The sequence below is a fragment of the Balaenoptera acutorostrata genome, chromosome 1, assembly GCF_949987535.1.
Source record: "Balaenoptera acutorostrata chromosome 1, mBalAcu1.1, whole genome shotgun sequence".
In the NCBI taxonomy this organism is placed as follows: domain Eukaryota; kingdom Metazoa; phylum Chordata; class Mammalia; order Artiodactyla; family Balaenopteridae; genus Balaenoptera; species Balaenoptera acutorostrata.
The window spans coordinates 10,036,609-10,052,931 of NC_080064.1; the positions used below are offsets into that span (position 1 = coordinate 10,036,609).

The window sequence follows — 16,323 nt, forward strand, 5'->3', positions numbered from 1 at the left end:
TTTGTTAAGCGCTTTTTCGGCATCTACTGAGATGATCATGTGGTTTTTATCTTGTGTTCTATTGATATTAATTGAATTTCACATGTTAAATCCGCTTTGCATTACTGGAATAAATGCCACTTGGTAATTAATCCTTTTTCTAAGTTGCTGGATTCAGTTTTGTTGAGGATCTCTGCATGTATATTGGTCCATAGTTTTCTTTTCTTTTGATGTCTTTGTCTTTGATATCAGGATAATACTGGAGTCACAGTGAAACCGTGTGACTCAGAATGGGACTTGAACCCACGGTCCTTTAACTGAGATCACACACTTGGTCTCCGGACTTAATGAAGCTCAGGTTCTTGATGTCTCATCGCAGAAAGAATTCAGTGAGAGCCAAAGTGATGGGTAAGAAGTGGATTTATTTAGAGAGAAGCACACTCCACAGACAGAGTGTGGGCCATCTCAGAAGGTGAGAAAGGCAACAGGGTATGGGGTTGTCGGTTTTTACAGGGGTGGGTAATTTCATAGGCTAATGAGTGGGAGGAGTATTCCAGCCATTTTGGGGAAGGGGTGGGGATTTCCAGGAATTGGGCTACCACCCACTTTTTGACCTTTGTGGTCAGCCTTGAAACTGTCATGGTATCTGTGGGTGTGTCATTTAGCATGCTGATGTGTTACAATGAGAATATACTGAGGCTCAGGGTCTAGTGGAGCCATCTGGGACATAGTTTGTTCTAATCAGTTTATGTCGTGTCCTTGGGCTATGTCATTCTTTTAAAGGTTATGCCCTGCTCCCTTCCCTCCTGTTTCAATAGAACAAGCTGGGAAGTGTTCTTTCCTCTTCTATTTTTAAGAAGATTTTGTGAAGAACTGGAATTAATTCTTCTTTAAGTGTTTGACAGAATTTACCAGTGATACCATCTCTTTCTGTTGATCATACTTAGAGCTTCTTGGATGTGGATAATGTTTTTAATCAAATTTAGGAAGCTTTCAGCCATTATTTCCTTGAGTATTTTCCTGATCGTTTTTCTCTCTTTTCTCCTCTGGCATTTCCATTACCTGTATGGTTGTGTACCTAATGATGTCCCACTTTTCTTGGAATTCTCTGTTCATTTTTCTTCCTTCATTTTCTCTCTGTTCTTCTAATTGCACCATCTCTATTAGTTTACCTTTAAGTTTGCTTATTATTTCTTCTGTCAGCTCAAATCTACTGTTGAGCCCCTCTAGTGAATATTTCATTTCGGTTATCGCACTTTCCAATTCCATAATTTTAGTTTGGTCTTCTTTTTTAAAAAATAATTTTTATCTCTTTGTTGGTATTCTTTATATGAAATAAGGTCATCATATGTTTCTTTATTTCTTTGAGCATGATTTTCTTTGGCTCTTTGAACATATTTATTATTGCTGCTTTGACGTGTTTGTTAAGCCTGACATCTGGGTGCTCTCAAAGGCAGTTTCTCTTGCCTTTTTTTTTTTTTTTTTTCTTCCTTATGGTCACACTTTCCTGTTTCTTTGCATGTCTCATAATTTTTTTTGCTGTTGTTGAAAACTGGAGATTTTAGATATTACATTGTAGCAGTGCTGGATATTGATTCCTCCCCCACTCCTCCCTGGGCCTGTTGCTTATATTGTTTGCTTATTTGTTTAGTGACTTGGATGGATATTCCAGTAAAGTCTGTTTCCCTTAGTGTGCAACTCTAAGGGAGTGCAGCCTTGGGATGACTTTTTTTCTTTAGGGCCCTCTGACTTTCGGTGATCTCTGCTATCTGCCTCTGTTGGTGCTACACCCAACTGTTAGCCTAATTGTGAGGTAGCCTCTTTTGTTTTCAGCAATGTCCTGGGGCACAAATTGCTCCACAAGCTCCTCTAGGCGCAGCTCCTGAAGTGTGCATGGCTTCCCCAGACCTCGGGTCCTGCAGCATGTGTGGTTTTATCAACTCCAGCTCCTGCTGTTTGGATGGCATCTCTTGTAGTAGCTTTCCCTTCCAGGCCCCTTGGGTAGTTTCACTGCAGAATGCCTCCAGCCAGATACTTCCCTGTGAATGAAGGGCTTTTAATAGCACCCAGGAGGGCAGATTTCCAGCAAATTTTTTTGGGTGAGGGTTGGGGTAGATGCCATCAAGTCCCACTGGTACAGCAGCAGAGCAACTATTAACCGATTCAATGAGGCCCTCTCCAACAAGCTCTGGACCTCAAGCCAATGGGGTGAGAGGTGGGGTTTTTCCTTTGGGTGCGCTATCTCAGCCCTAGGGGTAATAGTTGTTCCTTATATCTGCAATTATTTTGAGCTTTCGTTACTTCTTGCTTCTTCTCTTGTGACTCTCTGTTGTGGTTAATAATTCCTTCTGTTGCACTTTTCCTCATACAGTGCAGAAGCTGGGTGCTGGCAAAGCCACGTGGTCTGCAGGATCCTGCCGTGTGAGTACCTGGAACCAGGAAGCAGAGCCCTTCTCTCCTGAGATGTCTTTCCAGTACTCTTTCTTTCTTTCTTTCTTTTTTTAAATTAATTAATTAACTTATTTATTTTTGGCTGCGTTGGGTCTTCCTTGCTGCACACGGGCTTTCTCTAGTTGCGGCGAGCGGGGGCTACTCTTCGTTGCAGTGCGCGTGCTTCTCTCTGTGGTGGCTTCTCTTTGTTGCGGAGCACAGGCTCTAGGCGCGCGGGCTTCAGTAGTTGTGGCACGTGGGCTCAGTAGTCATGGCTCACGGAATCTAGAGCACAGGCTCAGTAGTTGTGGCACATGGGCTTAGTTGCTCCACGGCATGTGGGATATTCTCGGACCAGGGATCGAACCCGTGTCCCCTGCATTGGCAGGTGGATTCTTAACCACTGCGCCACCAGGGAAGTCCCTCCACTACTCTTTCTTGACAATGCTTTGGTGCCAGCGGACAAAGGAAAGACATTGAAAGGTTCCAGCCCATTTTCACAGAGCAGGCAAAAATTGTGAGTTTGGAGCTAAGAGGCAATGCAGTGATAACTGGCAAAAACTCAAATGTCCTTCAGCAGCAGAAGGACAAATATACCACAAATATACCACAAAAGTTGTGGTATATTCGTACAATGGAATGCGATACCAGAATAAGAATGAATGAACCGATACATACAACACGGAAGATAACGTACAGCAGTGTTTAGTGAAAGAAGCCAGACATGAAGGAACACTCTCTGCATGATTCCACTTGTATAAAATTCAGAAACCAGCCAAATGAGTCTTGGCTGTTAAAGGAAGGATTGTGGTTACCTCTGGTGGGTGTAGTAACTGGGGGAGGGAGAGGTGGTGATGTAGAGAAGATGCTCTTTATCCTGGTTTGGGTGCTGGTCACTTGGGTGTTTTTGTTTTGTGAAAATTCCTCAAGCTTATCCTTATGATTTAAGCACTTTTACATATGCACATATATGCATATATTTATTTATTATAGCTCAGCAAAATTGACCTGAAAAGTGAGAGGATGTTTACACACCCATGTTCATTGCAGCACTATTCACAATTCCTCAGTCAGGTCCTCTAATGATCTCCTTCTTACAGGAGAGGAAATGGACATGCAGAGAACAGACATAACTTACCTAAGACCACAGAGCCAGTAAGTGGAAAAGGCAGGATTCAACCCAGGTGGGCTTGCTTCTGAGTGGGTCCTGTTAACCTTGGGCTCCGCTGCCTTTCCCCAGGGAGATTGGAGCATCAGAGTGGGGTCAGGACAGCCGACTGGAATAAGATGCACTTTGCCCACCTTGACCAGATGCACAGGAGGAAGGCTGGCCGTGTGTCTCCTATCTTACAATTGAAAGATCAGGCCAAAGACTCCTGTGCAGCTCGCACGAGACCTCTCCCTTGGTGCCCAGCTGCGGGCTCTGTTTGAGCCTGATTTTTGCTGAGCCTTTGGGAAGCCCATCTCCCAAGACTCCCCCTGGTCCCTGTATTCCTTAAGGAAGTAGGTCCCTCCGGCTCCCACTGGTCATGTTGTGTTTATGTTTAAGAAGCCAGGTCAGGTCACAGGTCAAAGTTAATCCAAAAAGACTGGGAGGTTACCAAATGTAAAATAGATAGGTGGTGGGAAGCAGTTGCATAGCACAGGGAGATCAGCTGGGTGCTTTTCGACCACCTAGAGAGGTGGGATAAGGAGGGTGGGAGGGAGACGCAAGAGGGAGGAGATATGGGGATATACATATGCATATAGCTGATTCACTTTGTTATACAGCAGAAACTAACACAACCTGTAAAGCAATTATACTCCAATAAAGATGTTAAAAAAAGAAAAAAGAGAGAGTGGGAGGGAGGAGACAGCCGATATGACCAGCTCAAGTCCCACTGACAGAAGTTCCTAAGCTCCTCATGGCCTCCGGAACATGGTGGTCCCGTGGCTGGTGCTTCTAGCTGCACTGTGCACCTTTCTCCTGGGGGGTCTTTGTCTGGGCTGTCTTTGAGCACTTCCTCGCCACAGGTGTCCCCTCTACTCTGCAACATCCTGCCAAGTTCCGATTTCTGCACTGCGTGTTCCTCTACATGGTCACTTGGGTGAGTTTGCACTCAGGCCCTGTCATGGGTTGGGGCACTCTCTCTCTCTCTGTGCCTTGCCCCTCCTTTCCCTCTTTCATTTGCCTTCCCTCTCTCTCTTCAGACTCCCCCAAGAAAGAGAGACTTTGCTATAAAGTGGGCTCTCCATATCCACGGGTCCTGCCTCCATGGATGGAGGGTCGACTGTAAGAGATTGAGCAATGAAGATGTTGGTATCATGGCGGTCCTGGAACCAGTCCTTCATGGACACGGAGGGACGGATGACAGTCCTCTCTTTTGTGTCTGCTATTCTGTTTCTCTCCTTCTTCTTGTCCTTCCTCTCACCTGCCCCCCGCCTCCTTTCCTTCCTTCAACAGCAAATATTTACTGAGTGCCAATCACCGGGCTCATTTCTGAGGATTCCCAAACAATTCCAGACCCAGCCTCTGCCCTGAAAAGGCTTAGAGCCTGACAGAATGAACTTGCTTCAGCCACAGTGTCTTCCACTTCACGGCACACAGGCGTTTCCCCCCTGCTTAGATTGCAAGCACCTGGAAGGCGGGGACCACCTTACGCATCTCTGCAAGCCTAGCCCCAAGCCCAGGGCCTGGCACCTAGCAGGTGCTTACTCACCATTTGCTGATCAATCACCAGGGAATTCACCCAGCGTTTCAGAGTGGCCACACCAGCCAGGCTCTGAACAGGGGTTTGGGATTTTGGGTAGAACGGTGCCTGCCTAGAGCAGCAGATTTGGAAACAGTTTGGCACTAAGAGACAGGCAACTTGATTTAATCCCAATGTCCCAACCCTGGATGGAGACCTGATGGCAGCCAAACGGTTCACAATGATGACCTGTGGGGAGAACAACCGTTGAAGGAGGTGAGGAGGCCACACTCAGCTCTGACAGCCGCTCCCTGGCTGTGTGATTTTGGGCAATTTACTTCACCTCTCTGTGTCTTGGTTTCCTCATCTGCAAAGGGGGAACAATTGCATTTCTTCCATCAGGTTGGTAAGAGGATCAAGATGACAGGTGATAAGGGCTAATTTGTTTGGTGATATTTGGTAAATAAGTAAAATATGTTTCTGTGCTGCTGGAATGTTTCACCAGGGAAATGGATGACTTTCAGAGAAATGAACAAGTCTATATCATAATTACATGAACGTCACTGCCCCAAGGAGACAGGCTGAGGGTGTGGTACTAGCATCTCTCTTATTAATCCTGGTCACCCACTTTGCTGGAGGTCAGGCTGTCTCAAGCCAGTGGCTGCAATCCTTATGGAATTATAGGCTAGTTTGAGGCCCTAGGGCTGAAAATGAGGGCCTCAGAGGTCCAGGTGGCCCAGAAAACCCGAGACCTTTCCAACCTTCAGTGTTTCTCCTCAAGAGTAGCCCACAAGCCAAGCATCTCTGATGACAGCTGCTCACGGGAGCCTCTGAGATGGGCCATGGAGGGTAAATTCAGCTCATGATGTCCCACCCTGGTCCCCCCAGCACTGAGCCCTCCTAGGACAGACCGCTGATCACAAGGTGACTATGATGAGGGCGGTGATATCCAAGTGGTCACTTGCTTCCAGAAGACAGATAAGTACAGGAAGGATAAGAATTTTAAGGAGAAGGAGGCGAAACCTAAAAGCTTCTACGGCCCAGAAATCAGGTGTCTAGTTTTGGTATCAGACAACCTTGGGTCTGAGACCTGAATCTTCACTTGCTAGTTTTGTAGACTAATGTCTTTGAGTCTCTGTTTTCTGCTCTAAAAAATGAGGGGCTTCCCTGGTGGCGCAGTGGTTGAGAATCTGCCTGCCAATGCAGGGGACATGGGTTCGAGCCCTGGTCTGGGAAGATCCCACATGCCACGGAGCAACTAGGCCCGTGAGCCACAATTACTGAGCCTGCGCGTCTGGAGCCCGTGCTCCGCAACAAGAGAGGCCGCGATAATGAGAGGCCCGCGCACCGCGATGAAGAGTGGCCCCCACTTGCCACAACTAGAGAAAGCCCTCGCACAGAAACGAAGACCCAACACAACCATAAATTAAAAAAAAAAAAAAATGAGGATAGCAAGAGATGCTTTTTACAGGTGTGAGGTGGGGATTGAATGAGAAATGCATTTAAGGTGCAAGGTACAGTGCTGGGCACTTAGAAAGGACTCCATAAAAATAGATTATTAGTAGTATATATATTGTATCTCTGAAGGCGAAGACATAGCATTTCCTAAAATCATTATTGATTTAAAAGCTGTGATGAATGATTTCAGCCTTACTAAAAGATATAAGGACTAATATAACAAATGCTATAGATTTTATTTTATTTTTTGGTTTTGTTTCATTTTTTGACCTCTTCCCAGGGTGTGTAGGATCTTAGTTCCCTGACCAGGGATTGAACCCGTGCCCTCTGAGTTGGAAGCATGGAGTCTTAACCACTGGACCGCCAGGGAAGTCCCTAGATTTTATTTTAAAGGGCAAACTCTGCTAGAATATTTTGTGAAAGAGTTTCAATATCCATCTGAAGTTCTGGATCTCAGGCGTTCCTAAACTAGTGATGGTCCCATTTATACTACTACTAATACATTCTTATAAATAATATCAAAATATTATATTATATTTATATATACATATTATAACATTTATGAAAATAATATATTTATAATATAGAAATATAATATTTATATATACAATATATTTATAATATTTATATATAAATAATATGTATTTATAATATTATATAATAATATATAATAATCAATCTTCCTTATTTGCCTCTGTCCTACATTACCAGCTCTGGCAAATGTGGACTCAACTGTGGGAAAAAACAAACCAAACCAAACCAAATCTAACTTCCTGGCTGTATCTAGTGACCTTTCAGAATGTCGTGCTAAGAGACGTTTATCACCACATTGCATCGTTCAAAATCCCTGAAACATTTACTCTTCTAGATGCTGGAAATGGATTCCTCAGATGTGGGCTAAGTGGTGGGGAAAGTAGGTCATCTCTACCGCGTTGGTCACCTTGCTCCCACCTCAGGCCGGGAAATTGGGGTTTTGTTGGGAGTTCCCTTTTGAGAAGCCTAAGCCTTGGCAATGGGGCAGTGGGGACGGGGGTGGGGTCGTCTCCATGTAGCGAATGCACTGGGGCATCCCATAAACCTGGGGCAGGACCCAGTATGAGCCCACACTTGCCAGGACCCACCAGTGACACACTCCATATGGGTGGTTGCATCTAATTCCCAAGCTTCATCCTCAGGGACTGTAGACTCCATTCTTCTATTTTATAAAATGAGGAAAATTGAAGCTCAGAGAAGGTAACGCTCAAGATCTTTCAGTGAGTCGGTGGTAGATAGAGTTAAGTCTTGAATCCAAATCTGCTGGACTTGAGAACCCAAGCTCTTTCTAGTTTAGTGGTTGAGAACATAAGTTCTACATCTTACTTGTTGACGGGCAAGGCACTTGACCTTGGCATGCCTCTCTTTTCCCATTTGTGAAATGGAGCTGATAATTGTGCTTGACTTAGGAGGATCGCTGAGTGGTTTAAGCCAGTTAATAATCCAAATCACTTGGACCAGTATTGGCATGTTGTAGGAGACTAATAAGTGTCAGCTGTTCTTACTATGTTCACAATTATCCCGTGCTGTTTTCTTTATGACAAAGACACATATTCCATGCGAGGTCCACGGAAGAGATGATCCATTATGGTGGAAATGCATTTAGTACATGAGATATGATACCATGTAACTATTTCATGAAATATTCAGATATTTTGCTTGTTTATAACTAGAGTGACCATATTAGTTTAAAAACAATGGACTTCTTTTCACATTTGGCAAATATATAGCCTTTGTGACACTGCTCCTTCCTCCTGAGCCCATGGCAGACATCCCTAATCGATCCCATTACTCTTTCCTGTTGAACACAAATGAGACTTAAGGGTCTGTCATAACCCAGAGAGGCAATGATGGTGTTGACCCAGGTGATGGACCGTCTTTGCCGTCTTAGGCTGGGAGCCAAAGAGAGCGAGGTTGCCAGCCAGCTGCCTTGGACATTGGCTTTGATCAGTTCAATGCCCAACCACTCAGCCCAAACATGGGCTAGCTCTTTGGCAGATTCATACCACTATTCAACCAAGAGCTTTTGGGAGGAGATTCTGAGACCCCAACGCTTTATCTGGACACACCCTAGAGCCTGATGAGCTCTGGGTGCATGCCTTTGAGGCAGATGAGAAACTGCCAAAACACCCTAGCAGTTACAAGGGGCAGGAGTCATCTACCATCCAGATACATCCTAACCTCTCCTAATATCTCCCGCTCTTTCTCTTACCTCTAACAGGGGAATATACTTGAGAAACTGGGGATTTGCTCCATGCCCAGATTTATTCAGTTTTTGCACAACAGCATGAGAATCAAGAAGGACCCTGGGCTTGTGGTACCCGACCTGCGTTTTGGAACCGCACCCGTGAGGCTGTTCCAGCCCAAGGCGGCCTCCCCCGGCCCCCCGCGAGGCATCGTCTTCTTCCACGGAGGGGAAGCCGTATTCGGGAGCCTGGGTAAGATGGTCCCCGGCAGCTTCGTGAAGGAAGAGCCTCGTCTTCATGCACCGCTCTGCCCACCCCTCCCGTGGGAACCTTGTTGGAGTGACTCCAAGGAATCAGCAGCTGGAGGTTCTTATAGGGAGCCCTGACTAAGAGCTTCGGGCTCAAGTCAGCAGATGGTGTGAAAACGTTCTTTTTTTATACTATGATAGTCTTAGTCAAGGAGAGGGTGGTGAAGTGGCCAGGGCTGGGGTGGGGTGGCGTTTGGTGTTTATGGCCCTGCAGTGTTGACTCTTCTCCGCTTCCTCACCACTCACAGCCGTTGGCCAGTCCTGTCTGTTCTCACCCCACAGTATTTCCCAAACCCATGCGTTTCTCTCCGGTTCTGCAAGACCCCTGTGATCTGAAGCCACCTTCTCTTGTCTGCATCCCTTTATCCCTACATCCCAGTAACTGCTCTCCCCATGTCACCCCTCACCCCTCACAGTCTAATCCTCACCCAGCAGCCAGAAAGAACCCTTAAAAATACAAGTCGGAACTTGTCAGTCTTGCAGTGAACACTTCCTGTAGCTTTACAGGGTCTTTAGGTGAAATCCCAACTCCTCCCCACAGCTGGTGCTGGCCCCGCAGACCTCTCCGACCTGGTCACCCGGGTCTCCCACCTCCCACGGCGATTCACTCTGCTGCAGCCATGCTGCCTGTTTCTCTGGGCTTTGGACACACCAGGCTCCTTCTCACCCTGAATCTCCTGCACTTGCTGTTCCCGAGTCCTCCAAAGTTGTGTCTCCCCCCACCCCTGCTTTGCAGGACGGGTGACCCCTTCTTCATTCTTCCAGTCTGATCTCAAATGTCCCTCTGCAGAGTGGACTCTCTGGACATCTTATCTAAAGAACTCTCCCTGCCCACTCTAGTGCCCTACCCTATGCCCGCCCCCCACCTCCATCCCTGACATCATCCTTTAGTTTTCTTCATGGCACTTGTCGCAATCTGAACTTATCTCATTCCTCCGGGTGTTTCCTTATTTACTGTCTGCCTTCCCCAACTAAAAGTGGAAATTCCAAGAGTGCAAGAAAGTCTTCTATTTTGCTTGCTGCAGGATCCCCAGGGCCAGGCCTGTGGTTTTATTTTTTGAATGGATGTATGAGTGCATGAATATATAGATGGATGGATGGGCAAATAACTGGGTGAAAGGTTATGTTCATGAACCAACAAACCAATGGATGGATGGAGGGATGGCCGCACAGGAGAAAAATTTTTTTAAATTAATTTTTATTGGAGTATAGTTGATTTACAATGTTGTGATAGTTTCTTGCTGTACAGCAAAGTGAATCAGTCATACGTACACATATATCCACTCTTGTTTAGATTTCCTTCCCATTTAGGTCACCACAGAGCATTGAGTAGAGTTCCCTGTGCTATACAGTAGGTTCTCATTAGTTATCTATTTTATACATAGTAATGTAATATGTCAATCCCAGTCTCCCAATTTGTTCCACCCTTCCCTTCCCCCCTTGGTAACTATAAGTTTGTTCTCTATGTCTGTGTCTCTATTTCCACACAGGAGAAAATTTGCCCACGTGAAGAGGTGGGCTGTTCGCATTACATGTTCCCTGAGATTAGGGTGTACTGCCACCTGGTGGTGAAAATACAATATCTGCATTTGCTGCCTTGAAGCTCTCCCCTTTTCAGAAGTTAATTATGAATAATCTCCCATCTACCGGCCTCACCCTTGTCCAAGATCACTCTTCCCTTTCAGAGGCCCCGGGGAGCACCCCCATTCATTGGCTGGGTCTGTTCCCCTTCCTCTGTGGAGGGATGACATTATTTCCAAAAGTAAAACCAGGGCTCACTCAGCAAATGTTTACTGAGCACCTACTTTGTGTCAGACCCTCTTTGAGGCACGGGAGACACTGTGGAGAACAAGAAAGGTCCTCATTGGAGCCCACTCAAATGAGGGAGCCGGACAGTGAAACAAATGAGTAGGGTAATTTCACATCGTGGTAGCACAGAGCGATGGAGTAGAGAATGACTCAGGGAGCAGATTTAGTTTTTCCTATCAGAGGAAGCCTCTCCAAGAAGGCAAAGTTTGAGCTCAGGATCAACTGATGAGAAGGAGCCGGCCCCACAGAGGCCGGGAAAGAGAGCTCCAAGCCTTACGGGAATGGGGTGAGGCACGTGAGGCACCCTCCTTGGGCTCTGTATTTAAAGGGGCACCTAAAACCACAGTGATCCAGATAAAGATATTTTTATGCAATATTAAAAATATCAGTATTGGGCTTCCCTGGTGGCGCAGTGGTTGAGAATCCGCCTGCCAATGCAGGGGACACGGGTTCGAGCCCTGGTCTGGGAAGATCCCACATGCCACGGAGCAACTGGGCCCGTGAGCCACAACTACTGAGCCTGTGCGCCTGGAGCCTGTGCTCCACAACAAGAGAGGCCACGATAGTGAGAGGCCCGCGCACCGCGATGAAGAGTGGCCCCCGCTTGCCACAACTAGAGAAAGCCCTCACACAGAAACGAAGACCCAACACAGCCAAAAAAAAAAAAAAAAAAAAAAAAAAAAAAATCAGTATTCATGCAGAAAACTAAGATGAACAACATACCAACGTTTATATAAAAGCAGGATCCAAGAGATCTGGGTAAGTCGTGCAAAAGCAAAGGAGGAATCTATTTAAAATTTCGATATGTTGTTCATCACGGACGTTTCTGGCATTCATTTTGATTCCTTAAAATATTGCACCGAAGTATTATTTATCTTGGATACTGAGTGTTTTGACGCTCCCTTAATTTTGCTCCCAAGGCGAGTGCCTTGCTTGCCTCACCCTAGTCCCAGCCCTGTTAAGGGACAGCAAGTGCAAAACCTCGGGTGCTCGAGAGAAAGAAGAATGTTGGGGCCACAGAGTGGGGGGCTGAAGTGGGGAAGGTCGGCAGGACCAGGTCGTGGCTAGCAGTTTTCTCCACTCTGGCTGCGTGCACTTTAGAGTCACCCGGGGGCTGGAGAGTCACACTCATACCCAGCTCCTACCCCAGGCCGACTGTCAGTCTCTGGGGATGGGATCCAGCATCAGTATTTTAAAAAAGCTCCCAGATGACTTAAGCCAGGTCTGAGACCTACTTAGGAGCTGCCCACTCTGACTCGTTCTGACCCTTCTTCTGTCACCTCCCCAAACCGTGTTAACAAAGCATGTACCTGCCCCATGGTTGCTTCTCTCTGCCAGATGGTCAATCACCACCTCCCCTGACACTGGAATTGCCTGGTGGGATTTGAGAAATCCTGTCTCCTGTGCTCCCACCCTAGAGATTCTGATTTGGTTGGTCTGGGGCTCAGCCTGGGCAACAGGGTGTGTAAACTGCACCCCCCCCCCACCCCAGTATTTCTATAAACAGCCAGGGTTGAGAACTGCTGAGTTAGACGTGGTTTATTTGGTACAGATTCTGTGTCTGGCACTGTGCCCATGTGGTCAATGTATTAATGGTCAGGGGCCTGCTCTCTGAGAACCCCAGACATACTGCTCAACTCATAGAAATGGCCCATGCGACCACTGCTTACTTCTTAATAACAGCTATACATATATATATAATTATTATTCATATTCCAGGGCAGACACGCCCACCTTCCCTAGTCTTGGCTTTGTCGGTTTCAAATCACCAAGCCTTCTAGGTCCACAGTTTCCCCTACTGTAAAAGAAAACGTTGCAGCTGGGGAACCCCAAGGCGCACCTGAGCCCCGATATTCAGGAGATTCGGGTGGACTCAGGTGTCTGACTTGGCTTTTTGTGTAGTCCCGACAGAGGTGGCCAGAGTCACTTCAGAGGAGCCAAGAATAGGAAGAAAGGGAAGATGCCACACCCAGTGCCAACACTGTTGCTAGCTCTTCTTGGGGGCTGGGGAGCAGTGCTGGGCCCTGTGGGGCACCGACCTCCCTACAAGTGGCTGTTGTTGTGTCGGTTTTGCCTTGCAGACATGTACCGCACCCTGTGTGCTTTTCTATCCCAGGAGACCGACTCTGTGCTGCTGTCGGTTGGGTGAATTGTTGGAGAAAGTCGGTGGGTGTTACCTGGGTGATGGAAGGGAGGGGTGAGACCTCGGATGATTTGCAGAACAGAGGGAGAGGAGGTCCTAGGCCCCCGAGAGAGGCACTCTTACACATGCATCCACGGAGACAGGCGCAGCATGGTTCAAAACAGCCCAGACCCGAAACAACCCAAATGCCCCTCGACGGGAAGTGCATGAATCAACTGTGGCATAGTCAATGTTATATTGCACAGCTATTAAGGAGTTATGGGATATGACATAGCTGTTCAAATGAGTGAACCGGAAGGCACACCATGCTGTGGATGAATGTTGGCAGTATAACATTCAGTGAAAATATTTTCAAAAAATAACATAAAGCCAGATACTTTGTCTACAAAATTAAAAACAATTAAAATCATAATAATACTTTTAAGGAATATACAGAGATACAATGGAACTATGTAAAAAGGAAAGAAAGGGAGGGATGGATACGGGATTCAAGGTAACCGTTCTCTCAGACTGGGAAGGCAGCGAGATGGGATGGTGGTGGGGGTATTAAGGGCTTGGCTGAAGGTTCTGGTCAAGGTCCTGGCTGTGGTTTGGGGCAGTGATGCTGCAGGTGCTTTTTGCATTGTTGAAACTAATACCTTCAAGTCCCAATCTGGGTTTAGGCTGGGTTCAAGTCCCGGCACGTGGGTTCAAGTCCCAATCTGAGGTGCACGGTTTCAATTAGGCCTGGGACAAACTTTTAAATATTTGTTTCTAAGCTTTTTTTTTTTTTAGCTTGGGGCCATTTTGACTTAAAAAATAACTTTTTAGCTTCATGCTTTCCTTTAATGTTATTTGAAATAACTGAACCAAAAAAATTGGAATTAATGTTTAAACGTGTCTTTGGGAATTAATAAATATTAATATTATTAATATTAAAAAAACCCCTAATACCTAATGGACTTATGAACTAACTAGCTAACTAATTAACTGCTGGCCATGCAGGGACCAATGCTGGGAGCGTCTCAAGAAAACCACGACTCAGGGCACCTGAGGTTCTTTGAAAACAGGAGAGGGGGAGCTTTTTAGTGGATGGAGGGGGCCATGGGTACCACTCCCAGAATTCTGGTTCTTAATCCAACAGATTACAGCAAGTCACAGGGAAACAGTTTAGAGAAGGCAAGTGAGAGGAACTAAAAACTGCCCTTTTAGGTTCAACCTCTAGAACAAGCCCCCTCATACGACTTACTTAAAGTAACTTCCTTAGCATCTCTGGTTTTCTTGATGAGCTTGAGGAAGACAGCATCTTTCCAGGATCCATCAACATACCTCCCAGCCGGCTGAGCCTTGTGTCTGAAATTCCACCATCAGAGTTTCCACCAGACTCTACATCTCTGAAGGGTGATAATAAAAACATCCCTTGAACACAGAAAGGTGTTAATAAGCGCCTGTGTTAATTCCCTGTAGGAAATTGTTGAGGATATTGTTATTCTAGACAGTTGAAAAGACCTAGCACGCAGGCCAGACTGGTTTTGATCGACAGGCTGGTGGAGGAAGAAAGGCAGGTAAGGTTCTTCAGGCTGCCAGGGGGCTGCAGGTGGATGGCGTCTGTGAGGAAATGCCCCGAGAGCACTGTCCGGGGGGAAATGTTCAGGAGCTGGGTGCCCCCTGATTCCTCATCAAGACATAATGCGGTTTCTTAACTAAGCTCCTGGAGGAGATCAGCCTTTCAACTGTTTGGTTCTGCAGAGCCTTCACCCCTGTGGTGGATGGGCAAGAGAGAGTCCAAGGAGGCATGGGCATTTCTGCTTCCTTCTGGCAGGTCTGCGTTGTGATCTGCGGACACAGCGCTGGGGCAGGGATTGTGACCTTGACCTCTCAGACCTTGGTGGGCAGATCCGGTCTTCCTCGGATCCGGGCCCAGGTCCTGATTTATCCCATTGTCCAACTCATCAATTTTCGGCTGCCATCCTTTCCGCAGAACCAACACGTCCAGTTCCTCACCTGGAAGTTCACGATGCGTGTTTAAATACGTGCTTATCGACTTCTCCTGGTGGGATGCCATCTTGAGTGGTGCTTTTATTCCCCCGGAAGTCTGGAAGAAGTACTGGAAGTGGGTCAGCGTGGACAACAAACCTGAGAGATTCAAGAAGACAGACTGGGCTTCCCTGGTGGCGCAGTGGTTGAGAATCTGCCTGCCAATGCAGGGGACATGGGTTCGAGCCCTGGTCTGGGAAGATCCCACAGGCCGCGGAGCAGCTAGGCCCGTGAGCCACAACTACTGAGCCTGCGCGTCTGGAGCCTGTGCTCCGCGACAGTGAGAGGCCCGCGCACCGCGATGAAGAGTGGCCCCCGCTCGCCGCAACTAGAGAAAGCCCGCGCACAGAAACGAAGACCCAATACACCCATAAATAAATAAATAAATAAATAAATAAATAAATAAATTTATTAAAAAAAAGACAGACTACCAACCCGTGTTTCCTGGCCCTTTCAATGAGGCTGCCTATCTAGAAAACAATCCCTTGTTGGATGTGGAACATACACCCCTCATAAAGGATGATGAGACCATTGCTCAGCTTCCCGAGGCTTCCTGGTGAGCTGTGACTATGACATCCTCCGTGATGACATCTTGCTCTATAAGAAGTGCTTGGAGGACCAGGGGGTCCCCGTGACATGGTACCACGTGGAGGATGGCTTTCATGGATCTCTGATATTATTTGATAGGAAGCCTTTCTCTTTCCCATGCTCCCTGAAAATTGTGAATGCTCTAGTCAGTTATATAAAGAGCACACTGTAACCCTGGGCCCCTGAGTAGGACATAGCAATTATGGACTCTACTATGTGCTGAGTCCTTTGATGAATTGTATTTTATTGATTAAGGAGATGCTAAGCCAGGGCTTACTCTGCAGGGGAAGGATGAGAAGTAAGCTAAGAATAGCCTTGCCTAGTGTTTGAGAAAATCCAAACTGTGTCTGTTTCCTTTCAGTGCCAACAGTTTCAATTCTGGATCTAGCAACATTCTCTAACATTCTCATTCAGGTGAAACAAATAATGGAGAAAAAAATGCCTTTAAAATTTCTCAAAGCTCTAACAGACAAGGCCTCTGCAGAATGAATGCCAACAGCTGACCATACTGTCCGTGGTGGGTATATATGCATAATGCTGAAGCATTGCTTGGGGTCAGGTCCCTGTTGGAGGAGGGGGCACCTAATTGTTCCTGGGGCCAAAGGTCACCAGCCAAATTCCTGCAGATTGGTTACAGATTGGTTCCAGTTGGCCTGAGAAATGCTGCTGCAGTGGATCTCTGCCCTCAGTACAGCCACATTTGG

General features: G+C 46.7%; 1 protein-coding gene across 1 annotated transcript; it reads left to right on the forward strand.

Annotated features, from left to right (window-relative positions):
• The first annotated feature begins 4,327 nt into the window (after positions 1–4,327).
• AADACL4 (arylacetamide deacetylase like 4) lies at positions 4,328–15,791 on the forward strand. The gene is given in 8 exon segments (XM_007170066.2): positions 4,328–4,378; positions 4,380–4,496; positions 8,791–9,007; positions 12,954–13,017; positions 14,744–15,013; positions 15,015–15,165; positions 15,454–15,577; positions 15,580–15,791. Coding segments are annotated over 8 exon segments (1,206 nt in total).
• Positions 15,792–16,323: the final 532 nt, after the last annotated feature.